This window comes from Pantherophis guttatus, chromosome 2, assembly GCF_059756535.1.
Source record: "Pantherophis guttatus breed Tessera chromosome 2, ASM5975653v1, whole genome shotgun sequence".
Taxonomy (NCBI): Eukaryota; Metazoa; Chordata; class Lepidosauria; order Squamata; family Colubridae; genus Pantherophis; species Pantherophis guttatus.
In genome coordinates this window covers 197,755,354-197,770,542 of record NC_142064.1, presented here as the reverse complement: position 1 = coordinate 197,770,542, position 15,189 = coordinate 197,755,354, and the positions used below count along the sequence as shown (strand labels likewise).

Genomic DNA, 15,189 nt, shown 5'->3' with positions numbered 1-15,189 from the left:
AAGTCTACTGAGGTTGTCCTGATTTAAATCTTCTCAAAGTTAATTATTTTCTACTCTTTTTTTTCAACATAAATTTTTTTATTTTATAAACAAACAAACATACAATTCTTAATCAATCATACAGTGTATCATCTTTTGTATCTTCTTGTTATTCCTCCAGTATTTATCATATCTTAATTTTATCATTTCATTTATTGTGACATTCCCCCAAATTTCTTACTTTTCTATTAATACATTTATCTATCTTTTTATTTTAATAAAAAAAAATTTTCAACAACAATTTTATCCCCAACCATCCTTCAACCTCCCATCCCCACACACACCCCCAACTTCCCAGAGCAAAAACAGGGTATAACATTTAACAAACGTAAGCTAAAATAAACTAACTTACTACAAGATTCAAAACTCCCTCACACTCTTTAACTCCCCTTTTAAAAATTATTCATCAACCTTCCTTTTACAAATTCTGTTATCAAATTTCACATTTGTTGCTAAGATCCTTTCCATACCTTCTTATCAATAAGACATTCTTCAAAATATAAATTTCAAAACTTTTTTTTTAAAAAAACTATCCATTAAATTTTAAGTTAACCATTTTAATACTTCAATAAGTTTTAGAAAGCTATCCAATTTTAATTAAGCCTTTTTACTTCAATGAAACAGTAAACTTTAGTTTCAAAACTTTTTTTAAAGAAAAAACTATCCATTAACTTTTAAGTTAACCATTTTAATACTTCAATAAGTTTCAAAAAGCTATCCAGTTCTAATTAAGCCTTTTTACTTCAATAAAACAATAATTATTACTAAAATCCTCCTCAAAAGAAATTAATCTTCCATTCTTCCTTTCTTTCTATATTTTTTCCAGTCCTTCTTCTTCAGTAATACTTTCTTCTTCAGCATTGCTCCTCCCCCTACTTTTATTTTCGAAAATTTGGAATTTTGATTTGAGGTTGATGTATCTTGAAAACTCGTTCTCTTCTTGGAATTATTTCCTCTGGTTTGAAACCCCCATTTCGAGTCTTCCTGCTTATATAATCAATCAGTTCATTCCTCTGTCTGTAAGACCAAGAATTGTCACGATAAAATTTATTGGTTTGCAGTAAAGACTCTACTTGTTGCTTTTCAATTAGTTGCGTGGAAGCCTCTGCCAAAGACTCTATTTCCGCTGTGCCAACCTCCATCTCAATCCTGACAGCCGCTTTTCTATCCTCCAAAGTCACATTATTCTGGTTAATTTCATCATCTTTTCCAGCCAGCAAATAATTGTTATTCTCCAAGTTATATTTTTGAAAAGTTCTATCAATTGATTCCAAGAAAGCAGAAGTAAAAGAATTTAAAAGTTCTTGAAAAACCTTTACAGTCACAACTTGTGAGTTTGCTGACTCACCAGACAATGATCCTCCAGCCCTAATGTCAGCCATATTTCAATATTCCCTTTATATTTATTCAGCTATCAGGTCAATAAGTCCAACTATTTTCCGCACAATTTAGAAATGTAAATTAGTTGAAGTCAAAACCATAGTCTTTTCCATTCCGCTTCCACTTTAAATCTTTTTCTTAATGTGTAATCCAGTAGCTTTAACAATGTTACAGACGTTAAAAAGCACTTTCACTAGTAAGTTTCATTTTCACGCCCTCAGGCGCCATTTTTTCCCTTTTCAAACGGAGTTAAAGATCAGTACTTGCTTTTTTTGTTCTCCTGATTTGCTCTGCCAGCATCCAAAGTCCAAATTTCTTATAATCCTTAAAATTGTGTTGCTGGTGTGGTTGCGACACCTTGGTCTGCATAAAGCAGACTCATCCCGGATCCGGAGCAACTGAAGGGCTTTCAGGGAGCTCTCACCCTGCAAACCCCAGGCTTAAAAAGAAAAACCTGGGGGTCTAGGGGAGCTTTACCCAGACTCTTCTGCTCTTCTCTCCCCCTTTTTCCCTGAGGGAGAGTTTCGAGCCGCTAGACAGCTGATTTTCGCTGTTCTAGTGACTAACGGAATCACGGGGCTGGAGCTCCTGAAGGAGCGTCCATCGGCGTTCGCAGAGCCACAGGAAGACCTATTATTTTCTACTCTTGAATTCTCAGTTTTATTATTTCAGATATGGGAAGTTGTGAAGAAATACAACAGACTTTCAACCAAGTATTGCAAGAAAAGGATTAATTAGAACAGCTGATCTCCAAAATTAAAAATATATTTACAATTGCCAAATCAGTACTTTAACAATGGAAGCTTTTAAACAATGATTAAAAAGTGTTGTTCAAAGGTAAGTTCTATAGATACGGTTTAAAATAGTCATAGTTGCAATTTGAAGTTTAAATACCTAAAGTGTCAAATCACAATTCTAATTACTCTGGAATGCTTACACTATATAGAACTAAGGTGTCACAAAGTTGTGGTGAACTAGTATTCCAAATATTGTGAACTTGTAATGTTGCCAGAATAATATATAAATGCATAAATTGAAAAAACAAACAATCTAAAATTTCCCTCTTGTTCCCAATCTCATTTCCTTCTGTATTACATTAATACAGGTAAGGGCTTATTTCACACTTTTTAACCATTTTTGGAGTTTATAGCGAATGAGGTACAATGTTCTTAAATGATACCCATGCCATTATTTATTTTATTTTTATTTATTTTACAGAATTTATATGCTGCCCTTCTCCCAAAGGACTCAGGGTGGCGAACACAGATTAAAAACATACAATAATAAAAACCCACTAAAACCAGATTAAAATAATAAATAATAAAAACCCAAGGATCAGAATCAGCCCATTTGTTGGAATAACCAAGTCTTCAGGCCTTGACAGAAGGAGCAGAGATCTGGGGCTGTCCGGAGCTTGGTGGGTAGTTCGTTCCAGAGGGTAGGGGTGCCCACGGAAAATGCCCTACCCCTGGGTGTTGCCAGATGGTATTGCCTGATTGACGGTACCCTGAGGAGAGCAACCCTATGGGAGCGGACAGGACGGTGGGAAGTAGGCAGGAGATGGTCCTGCAAATACCCCAAGCCATGTAGGGCTTTATAGATCAATATAAAGTATTGATATAGATCAATACTTGTAAGCCGCCCTGAGTCTCCGGAGAAGGGCGGCATATAAATCAAATTTAAAAAAAAAAAAAAATACCAGCACCTTGAAGCGGATCCGGAGGACCACCAGTAGTCAGTGCAGCTCGCGTGCAGTGCAGGTGTTACATGGGAGTAATGAGGAACTCCTGTAACAACCTGCGCGGCTGCATTCTGGACCAGCTGGAGCCTCCGGGTGCACCTCAAGGGCAGCCCCATGTAAAGGGAGTTGCAGTAATCCAAGCGGGAGGTAACCAGGGAATGAGTGACCGTGCAAAGTGCATCCCGGTCTAGAAAAGGGCGCAACTGGCGCACCAGGCGCATCTGTGCGAAAGCCCCCCTGGTCATGGCTATCAAATGGTCTTCTAGGGACAGCCGGGAATCCAGGAGGACACCCAAGATGCGGGCCCTTTCAACGGGGGCGAGTACCTCTCCCCCCATCAAAAGTGACGGAGCTTCTAGAACACGGGATGCTGGCATCCATAGCCACTCAGTCTTGGAAGGGTTGAGTCTGAGTCTGTTCCTGCCTATCCAGGCCCGCACCGCCTCCAGGCATCGTGACATCACGGAAAGGGCATTAATGTCCTAGCTTTCCAACTTTCTTTGTTCTCCACTAAGAAATCATAAATCAGCGGGTCCCTTTTTATGGACCTATCTTCTCAAAGTCAATCATTTGAATACATTTCTGAATGGTTCATTTCCACTGGTTCTTACTTTTTATGATTTGTGCTGCTTCCTCCTCCTCTTCTGAGCTCTCAGAGCTGCTCTTGGGGTCAGAAATTCTGAGCTTTACTGGAGTGCCTCTCTTGGTTTCTACGGTCTTTTGTTTTGGAATTTGTGAGACAGTCCTATTAAACAGATTTTATAAGGATGCTGAATTGGAGTTAATAAGGCCTGCTAAGATTCTCAAAATGTATTCAATTGTGTGCTCCTCTTCAGAAGCACTTTCTTTATTGTGGCAGAAATAAAAGCTGGCATTTCTTTACCTTACACACACAAAAAAATCTTGATCTGATTTGATATAGTTTGATCATTTTCTCAAGAAAATATAAGGCCAGCAGACTTCAAATTTAATATTAAAAATATAATTAGAGTTATACACATCCTATGCATGACCATGAAATTACAATGCAAAATTTAATTAAGTCCAGTAATAATCTAAGCTGCAAGAACATGGTCCTAGGATTTTCTTAAAGTATTTCTACACATCATGTAAATGTTTAAGCCATATCACATACAAGAGAACAAACACAAAAGACAAAACAGCTTAACTAAATGTATCATAGTTTTATATTCATATTGCTATTGTAATTCAATGCACCAGGAGATTACTGGGCTTTGTACGAATTTATTGAGTAAAAAGGATTATTTGGGTACCAACAGTTCAAAAAAGTTTAAAACAGTGATATTCTGAAGTAAGAAAGCTAATTTAAGTATCTGTCTTAATACAGTTGCAACTATAAGCAGCTTTTTTGAATAAGTTATTGACAACAAACAAATTCTCTTCTTAGACTGTTGTTTGAAACTAGTTCAGAACCCAGTATTGGATCTGTGATACACTATTCACTAGATCAGGACTGTTAAATCAAGTGCAAAAACAATTAAATAACAATTAAGTATAGCTATAAGGTAGCAACAGGCAAACATCTCTAATCACTCTCCAATACTAAAGAGAAAAACTTACTTTTTCCACTGAGTGATGATCTCTTTCAGAGAAATATGAGATGATGGGAAAGACTTCTGTACAGGAAGAAAAAATATTGGACCAATACAATTAAATCATTTTATTATAGAATCTTTAGTACAAAAACACTGGATTAAAGTTACAATTCTAAACACGCATCTATTAAGGAGCACTTTAGTCCTTAAAACAGAGATTGATAATTAATTTTCCAAAAGGCCACATAGGAAACTGGAACTGTCATGGAGGACTGCCACTGCTCCTTTAATATTTAATAAGCTTTAATATTCAGGGTAGAACAACCTCATTTCCCACCTTTTACTTTTCAACAAAACAAAACGGTAAATGGTTGTTGGCTTCCTAATCTGTAGTTTGATGGGTCAAGTGAAAAGGCCAATCAATAGGAAGGAAACAGATTAAAAGGACAATTTTAATAGGGTATTTGCCACCAGAGACTTAACTAGAAAAAAATGAATGAAACAAGGTTACTTGTATGGCTCTTATAAAAGTCAACAACAATCTTTGTTTTCCTAAGAACAATTTGAGGAGTTTGAGGAGGAACAATTTCCTATTACATTTGAGGAGTTTAAATGTCGTTCTTTATATCCTTCTAACATAGGGGTAGGCAATAGTTGTCTACATGTTATGGATCACAACTCAAATAATCCCAAACCTATTTAAAAGTTGGAATACAATATATCTGGAAAACCAAAACTTCTCCAATCTTGTGTCCTTCAGATATATGAATATGATTGTTAGTCATGTTCTTGGTATGGTAGAAGTTAAAATAATTCTATTCAAAATTGTGGAAAGCTGGTGAGAATTGCTTCAACTTCTTTTATTTTATTTTTTTTAAAAAATGAGTATATTGGTGTTAAAGAGCATTTTACTAATTCCAAGATATTTTACAAGTGTATTTCTTTCAGTGGTCCCCGAACTCTCAATTTTCTTAGTTGACACAAAATTAAAATAAGGGAAAAAAGGCCTTCATATCTTTAGAATATTGAAGACTCTAATACCATACGTACTGTAATGTCATTGCTAATTGATAGATCAAAATGACTAATAAATGTTAAATAGAGCAACAATAAATACAAATTAACAGCACTGATAAATTAATTAAAATAGTTGATGACTGTTAGCTAGAGCAATAATAAACATCCTTCTACAAATTCCTGATAATTGCTAATCACATCACTGCAAGAAATGGTAATATTTTTAGCATTCTTATTCTTCATCATATTATAATTAATACTTTTTTTTAGCAGTAGTTACAATTCTCTGCATGGTTATCGAATACAATTATTATTCAGGTACATATAGCTATCATTTTTAGCTATGTATAAATGAACTCTATATATCATTATACTTGTCCATATAAAATCTACATCTGTAGGCAATATGCTCATAAGTAACAAGTGTAAATCCATGGAGTGAAAGGCGCATACATTCATCTTTCTAGTGATTAATAGTTGTCAATAAGGACATGAAGAATCCATTTATGTTGCCTGGTTGCCAAATTCCAAATATTAGATATGTAGTTCAAAAAAAGAATACTAGCATGTGAAAAGTTTAGCTTTTGTTACACAGTCTTACTTATATAATTCAGTACTTTCACCCCAAACCTAGTATATGTAGGACACGGCAAAAATATGTTTTATAGAAGCATTATCCTTACATTCTCCATCAAATTGCTGTCATAATATTTGGCAAAGGTTTGGCATCAAAAGATCTATAACTGCTTTAAACCGCTCTATAGGAGCTCATCTATTCCTGGAATTTTACATCTTGTCCAACTTTTTAAAAAGCACTTTCTATCTCTCTTTTTTTCTTTGACAATGTATTTTTATCTTTGTGTTTGGTTTTCTCATTTTTGTCACTATTTTAAACATCAATAAAAGAATTTAAAATGTAATAAATTGTCAAAGAATCCATAACTGAATCCAAGTTCATGTTGTCCCACTTAACTACAATCAGATCAAAAGTTTCTATTAAAAGAACTCCCAAGAGTATTGCAAAGTTCTGAAAACTAGCTGCTAATTCTCAATTCCCTGGCCCTCTATCATAGCATCCTTACCGGAGCGCATGAATTATGCTATGAGCAAATTGACAGCTGCAAAGATTTTTTTTTTTATTTGCCAGAGAACACCCACATCTGTGGAGGAGCTAAATGCTATTCTTGAAGAAACACATATCCAATGCAACTCTGAGTGGGCAATGCTAACATCAAGGGAGAAGATGTGGGACCCACTGATGAGTGGAATTCATTTCAACATGCAGATTTCTTCTCAGAGAGATTTCCTGCTGGTCAAGATCTGCTGTAACCATGGCTTCAATCTCAATGCTTTGCAAATCCTGTAAATTACAGCTTATTCAATAAAATACACAGTACTTAAGGAATCAACGACTTGCACAATGTGTGATGTCACTCACCATTTTTATTGATTTCTCTAAGTTTCATTACACAAAGCAGGGCTGTGCACAATTCAAAAATGACCTCAAAGAATTGCTTCAGATATTACTCATTAGAGTAATGAGTAATTACTCCCAAACTGCACACATAGAAGCCTAAAAACATAGCTCACACAAAGCCTGATTTTTTTTCCAGTATGCACAAGTCCACTAGAAAGCGGCTTTAGCAAGCAATTATGATTAACTACTGCAATGCTCTCTACATGGGGTTCCCCTTGAGGAGCACCCGGAGGCTCCAACTGGTGCAGAATGCAGCCACGCGGGTACTTATGGGGGCGACATGGCGCTCCCATGTAACACCTCTCCTGCGTGAGCTGCATTGGCTTCCAGTGGTCTTCCGGGTGCGCTTCAAGGTACTGGTTCTCATCTTCAAAGCGCTCCATGGCTTAGGGCCCGGTTATTTACGAGACCACCTTCTGCCACCGAGAACCTCCCACCGGCCAATACGCTCCCACAGAGAGGGTCTCCTCAGGGTGCCGTCGGTCAGGCAATGTCGACTGGCGACCCCCCGGGGAAGAGCCTTCTCTGTGGGGGCACCCGCCCTCTGGAATGAGCTACCCCCAGGGATACGACTGATCCCATACCTCCGAACCTTTCGTCGGGCTCTGAAAACAGTCAGTTAATAGTTGGATAACCTTTAGCATGAATTACGGCCTTACAACATCTTCCCATGGAGTGAACCAAGTCTTTTAGTTCTGTAGCTGTTATAATGTGAAACCAAAATTGAATGATTGCTTCTATTAACTGGGTTTTATTGCCGGGTCACTTCTGACTAACAAGTTTCTTTAGTCGGCTCCATAGATTTTCAATTGGGTTAAGGTCTGGGCTATTGCCAGGCCATTCCAGCAGTGGAATATGATTATCTTTAAACTCCCCCCAAAAAAGTGGTGTTATTAGCCATCAAATCTCAAAAACACACTTTTCCCAAAAGGTTTCCACAATTTTGGCCACTACTGCAAAGATTCAAATGGTTTAGAAATCCAAAACTTGAGGAAACAAGTGTTTCCCGCTATGTTCTTACCCCAAAATCAACACTTTTAAGTACGGCTCTTGTTCTTAGCATCCTGACACAAGAGGCTGCGTACTATGTGGGACCACAGGGGACCGCTGTAGTCCCTTGGCTATTTCCTTGGAGACCAGGTTGGCACTGATGCCACCTGCCGCAGCATCCATAGACTGACCATGACTTTAATCTGCAAGTGTTTCTTTGTCAGTGTTAATTTAAAAAAACACAAATCATAGCAAGTTATTTATTTTCCTTGATTTGCTTTCAGGGATGGTCATTTGCCACAGGACCCAAAAGCACGCAATAGATATTGTAAGTAAGTAAAATACATAATGGGAAGAACTTTCAGATTAGTTCTTATTCAAAACCACATTTTCCCCACTTAATGCTGTATTCATTCATCTATAACTAATTAAGCAATGTCTGTAAAGCTGTGCCAGTAGCCTTACAGGAACAGAAAGTAGAGGCAGTTTAGATGAATCAATATTTCTATATTACACTAGCAACAACACTTAGACTTATATTCCGCTTCACAGTGCTTTACAGCCCTCTCTAAGCGGTTTACAGAGTCAGCATATTACACTAACTGATCGCCTTTTTGATACACAGTGAGTAGAATCTCAAGCATTCCAAGTACAATATAAAGAACCCAGTTAACAAATTTAAAGATATCAGCCCAAGTTGTAATAAGCAATGGCAATGCCTTATGAGTCCTTAGCTCTTCTAATATAGCTCTTTATCTTTCCATTTGAGCATCATTACAAATCTATGCTCAGTGGGAATATAAAAAGAACATAGCAGAGACATACGTAGCATTTATAGAAAAACATAGCATTAATTTTCATTAGTCAAGTAGTAACAATTAAAAGCAAAAATCTATGAATTATAATCCATACAGAGGTTGTGGTCTGTTCACACTGCATATTAACACTTCTATATTGCTCTCTCTGATGTGTTTCTTTAACTGATATCACTATTAAAATAGATGCCATCCTGTATATCTGGAAATTGAATATGGAAATCTGTGACAAGGTTGATTTCCAATCCATCCAAGAGGACATTCAGTTCAGTTCTCGAAATCAGTTTCAGTCATACGTGATGGGAGAATAGCAGGATAGAGCACGCTTACCAACCAACTCTTATGGTTTAATTTGTCTTGCAAACAGACATAGGAATGCCTACAATGGGCAAACAGTCTTAATTACTTATAGCCTCTGATTGCAGTTGAGTGAATCTCAACTCATAAACAAAATACCCAAATTGATGGAGGACCCATGTGCTACTTAATTAGACAACAGTTGCCATCATGGCCTTCTTCCACAATGAAACCGAACTGAAAATAGGGGAAGAAAAGATTCTTCCAGCAAAATGTTTATGATGAGCACTACAACTACAGTGCAGTTTTTTACTAAATGTTCATTTTACATAAGCTAGTATCACATCTCTAAGTGAGTTATGAACCTCAAGAAGGACAGTATTTCTAAGGTAGAATCAGGGCATCTGGCAATTCATATGCTTAGAAATACATCCCTCAAAGGCTGAAACAGGCAAAATTAGAGTAAGGTGCAAATTTGCCTTATACCTTTTAGATGATCATTTTACTTTGATTATTCCATATCACCGCACAATGACCATTGCTTATTTAGGTATGCTACACGGCCACAGGAATGCTTAAAAGACATTAAGTGTGCCTAAAACTTGTACCATGCATACGTATTCAACCTCTTCAATAGAATCCTTATCCGGAGAATGTACATAATCTGATCACTGCCCTAAGTGTCCAAAGAGAAAGGAGAGACTGTTTTTAATCACAAAAGTAAATTATTCCAGACAGCTCTGTAAAAGCAGATGATTAGTGACAATTTCCAAGCCCAGATGGTGAAGCTACAGGAGGCGAGCACCACAAAACTGTAGGTTTGCATGAATGAATACATACATACATACATATATCCTCTACTTAAGTCCCTTTAGAATTATGTGGCTTCCAAATTAAAAAAAAAAAGGAGGGGAGGGGGAAGCCACAATAAAACTAACCCAAGGACCAGGGCGCCCTGTTTCAAAGATCCAGAAGAAGCTACTTGCAAGGCTAAAGGAGAAACCTTGCGAAGGGAAGGAACGGTTCAACTTGCAACCTGGCCCGCAGCTGACTTCCAAGAAAGGCTGCCTTTCTTTCTACAAAGCAGCAATGCTGCAGGTCCCCATGTTTCCAGCCACGTGGGCCAACGGCGCCTTTACCTGGCCGCTCTGCTCCAGCAACTCCTTGGCTGCGCTCTCATAACCCAGCTGGATCAACTGCTGGTGCATCAGAGCCAGCAGCTCTTTCTGCTCTCGCGCAGCTGTCGCCATGCTCTCGCCCCGCGCCCGCGCGCGCACGTGTGTGTGGTGGGGAGAGACGTGGGAGGCAACAAGCTCTCCTATCCCACAGGCATGACTACGACCGCAGGCCCCGCGTGTAGAGCAGGCGGCGGACTAATCACATGCCCCAAGCTGCCCGTGCCTCTACCCTTTGCCCATGCACCAGCGCGTACGTCACTTCCTCTTCCCACCCTACCGGTCCTCGGGCTTCTGGGAAATGTATTCTGAGCGCGAAAGGTTACTCGGTGTGTGTCCTTTTCGGCATGTTTTGTCATTATTATTATTATTATTATTATTTTTTGAGAACAAAACGGTGGTCAGCAATTGAAATAATAGCACCAGGATTCGAATTATTTGGGAAGATGTAAAATACCTTGGTATTTGTTTTCTGGAGCAACAGGAAGGGAAACACTCCCATCTGAAATCTTAACTGGAATAAGTCTCTTGCTACTTTGCATTACTATATTAATGTTATATCTTTAAGGTGTCAATAGGTTTTTTTTCTATAACTTTTTATGGTTATACAAATTATTTTAAAATTTTTATTTATTAAATTTATATGCTGCCCATCTCACTATCCACATACAGCACTAACTGTTAGCAACATAGATTCAGATGAAAACACCTATACACTTTAGATAAGTTCAAATCACCAGGATCGGATGGTTTACATCCAGAGTTCTGAAGGAGCTGGCAGAAGTGATCTTGGAACTACTGACCAGAATCTTTCAGAGCTCTTGGAGCACAAGAGCCAGAGGATTGGAAAAGACCTGATATGGTTCCAATCAGGGGTGGGTTCTAATTTTTTTTACTACTGGTTCTGTGGGCGTGGCTTATTTTGTGGGTGTGGCTTGGAGGGCATGTGACTAGGTGGGCGTGGCTAGCTGGTCAGAGTCATTTCTGGAAGGTCCTCGCACTTACGACCAAGTACTCGCACTTACGACCCGACTCATTTGTTTGCTTTTAACACTGATCAGCTGTAGGATGGCCCTTTGAAGCCCTGGCAAGAGTTTAAACAGTTTTTTTCCCTCTAGCCATCAGCTGGGACTCAGGAGGCAGCAATAGATTGGGGGTGGGACCAAATAAAAGGTAAGAATAACGTGGGGTGGGTGGGAGAACCGGTTCGGTGACGTCATATCGTCACCGCTACTGGCTCGGCCGAACCGGACTGAACCAGGAGGAACCCACCACTGGTTCCAATCTTCAACAAGGGGAAAAAGGTGGATCCAGGAAACTAAAAAGCAATCAGCTTGGCATCAAAGCAACATCCAGGTAAAATCCTGGGAAAAATAATCAAGCAGCACGTTTGTAAGCATCTAGAAATGAACAAGGCAATTACTAGAAGCCAGCATGGGTTTGTTAAAAGCAGATTATGCCATACAAAGCTTATTGCCTTTTTTGATAAAGTGACTAAATTAGTGGGTGGATGCATATACATGGACTTCAGTAATGAATTTGACAAAATAGACCATTCTTGGTAAAATAGAAAAATGTGGGATAGTGCCACCATTGGATGGATTCGCAGTTCGCATGTAGCCCTCAATGGAATTACATCTACATGGAGGGAAATATACATTGGGCTATGTCAGGGTTCTGTTTTGGGGCCAGTAGTCTTTAACATCTTCATAAATAATCTTGATGAAGGGATATAAGGAGAGCTCATTAAATTTGCAGATAACACCAAGCTGGGGGAGAATTGCTAACACTTTGAAAGATATACTCAAGATTCCAGATGTGAGCATGGGGCCCTTTGCAACAAGATGCAGTTCCTTGAGGAGAAAAGCAAGGTTCTGTATTTAGGCAGAAAACCAAAATACACAGTTTAGAATAGACAATACCAACAGTAGTAACTATGAAAGGAATCTAGGTGTCCTAGTGGACCACCATTGAAATATGAGCCAGCAGTGTGCTACATCTGTTTAAAAGGCTAATGCAGTCCTAGGATGCATCAACAGAAGGGTAGCATCAAGATCATGAGAAAAGAGAGTACCGTTTTACAGTCTACTAGTGAGGCCACACTTGGAATACAGTTCTGGTCACCATGACACAAAAAAGATACTAAGACCCTAGAAAGAGTGCAGAGAAGAGCAACAAAGATGATAAGGGGTCTGGATGCTAAATCATATGATGAACAATTAAGAGAACTAGGGATGTCTAACTAACCTAATGGGGTGACATGATAGCTGTCTTCCAGTACTTGAGGGAGCGCCACAGGGAATGCCACAGAGAAAAGGCAATTGACTTATTCTCTAAAGCACCTGAGGATAGGACAAGAAGCAATTCATGGAAGCTCGTTAAAGAGAGATCCAACGTAGAACTAAGGAAAAATTTCCTGACAGTGGGAACACTTAATCAGGGAACAGTTTGCCTTCAGAAGTTGTGGGTGTACCATCTCTGGATATTTTCAAGGAAAGATTGGATTGGAACCATTTGTCTGGAATAGTATAAGGTCCCCTGCCTTGAGTAGAAGATGTCCCTTCCAGCCCAATAAATCTATGATTCTAGATCAAAGACCTTTCTAATCCAGCATTTGGTTCCTGCAATATACCTTCTTATTTGATAAATCCACAAAGAGCATTGGTAGAACAGGATTATTCCATTCTCTCTCTTCCTCCTACTCTCCCTCTCTCCCTCTCCCTCTCCCTCTCCCTCCCTCTCTCTCTCTCTCTCTCTCTCTCTCTCTCTCTCTCTGTGTGTGTGTGTGTGTGTGTGTGTGTGTGTGTTGCTTTGAAGTCAAGTCAGTATTGACTCTTGGCAATTGCCTGGATTAGTCCATGCAGTTTTCTTGGAAAGCTTTCAGAAGTGGTTTCCCATTTTCCTAGGGCCAAGAGAAAAAAGTCTACCACAGGGTGACCCTTGCCTAAAGCAAGACTAGAACTCACAATCTCCCAATTTCTAGCCTGGTGACTTAAAGCACTATACTAAACAGTCTCTCTCATTCATATTCCCCGGACCCTTCTAACCAGTAGGCATTTATAACCTCCGTCCATTACAAGAACAGCATTATGTGTGAGTATGAAAAGCTAACTCAGAAAAAAACCAACAAAAGGACAGGCTTGCAAATGCTTGTTGCAGGTGATGGCTTCTGAGTTTGCCTCTGATCATCAAACTCTATATTATCTGTTCTGTAACAGATTTGAAACAAAAAAATGCTTTGGGTTTTTTTATTTTAATTTTGAAAAGTACATTGGAATTGAATTGCCAAAATTGTAGAAGCTGTTCACCAAGAAGGCAAAATAGTTCTGTATGTATGAGGCAGTGGTGGGTTTCAAAATTTTTTACTACCAGTTCTGTGGGTGTGGCTTGGTGGACGTGGCATGGCTTGGTGGGCATAGCTTGGTGGGTGTGGCAGGGGAAGGATACTGTAAAATCTCCATTCCCTCCCCAATCCAAGGTTATTGCAAAATCCCCTTTCCTCCCAATCAGCTGGGACTCGGGAGTGGGGGTGGGGCCAGTCAGGGGTGGTATTTACCGGTTCTCCGAACTACTCAAAATTTCCACTACTGGTTCTCCAGAACTGGTCAAAACCTGCTGAAACCCACCACTGGTATGAGGTCATTTTAAATTTTTCCTGTTCTAAGAGAGGATTCACTTCACACAAGCATTAGATTATGCAAGATGTTTTTTTTACTCCTCACCTGAAGAGCATATAGGTTTATACATAGATAAGCAACATCTCTTTCTAATTTTCAATCCTAATTACTATTGGTTATCAGGAAACCAGTCATTTACAAATAACCTCATTGGTTTCTCAAGAATCGCAGTGTACTGTAGACGGTCTGTTATTTGGAAATGTTCCTTAACCAAATATAGCTTGAATCCTTATTTACATTGCCTGTAAATATTCAATATTTTATGTAAATATTGTTCTATGTTAATAGCACTTCCTCGTTTCAAAATAGTTGATTATATATGAACGCTTATACCAGACCATCTGACCATCTGGCTAAATAAAGTTAGTTTTACAGGTAGGTAGTTTATACATAGGTACAAACTATAGAGCAATTAGATTGTGAAGGTGCTAAAGTTAGCACTTTAGAGGATAATTTTGACTCTGTTCAATCTTGGCAAAGAAAGATGCTACTATTTTAGACAGCTAATAACACCCAGAGAAGGCTTCTTTAAATACAGTGTATGTGTGTGAGTGTGTGTATGTATATGTATACATAGTATATTAATATGTATATATAGTACATGTATACATAGTATATGTATATGGGATATACTGTATATGCATACACACACGCACACACAAGTTTACAATATTGAGACAGCTGACAAAGAATATGCACCAGTGGTGGGACTCATCTCCGGGGTGGGTGGGTGGATGAGTCTGCCTATCGAGATGAGGTGGACCGGTTGCTTTTGTGGTATGTAGACAATAACGTGGTCCTTAAAACCAATAAGACCAAGGAGCTCATAGTGGACTATAGAAGGAATAGATCAGACATCCAGCCCTTGCTTATAAATGGAGACCGAGTGGAGCAAGTGGCCAGTTTTAAGTTTCTGGGTATTATCATAAAAGAGGACCTGACCTGGGGCACTCACCTTGCAGCACTGGTCAAAAGGGTCCAGCAGAGATTATACTACCTGAGACTTTTCAGGAAACAACAACTGA

General features: G+C 38.8%; 1 protein-coding gene across 1 annotated transcript in view; it reads right to left on the bottom strand.

Moving 5' to 3' along the window:
* The window catches only part of TCOF1 (treacle ribosome biogenesis factor 1), a 56,844-nt gene extending 46,063 nt beyond the window's left edge, over positions 1-10,781 (bottom strand). The window contains exons 1-3 of the mRNA XM_034402407.2: positions 10,452-10,781; positions 4,742-4,797; positions 3,772-3,905 (exon numbers count right to left, since the gene is read on the bottom strand). Coding sequence (XP_034258298.2) covers positions 3,772-3,905; positions 4,742-4,797; positions 10,452-10,562 — 301 coding nt within the window. The 5' untranslated portion in view covers positions 10,563-10,781. The remainder of the gene's footprint in view (positions 1-3,771; positions 3,906-4,741; positions 4,798-10,451) is intronic.
* Positions 10,782-15,189: the final 4,408 nt, after the last annotated feature.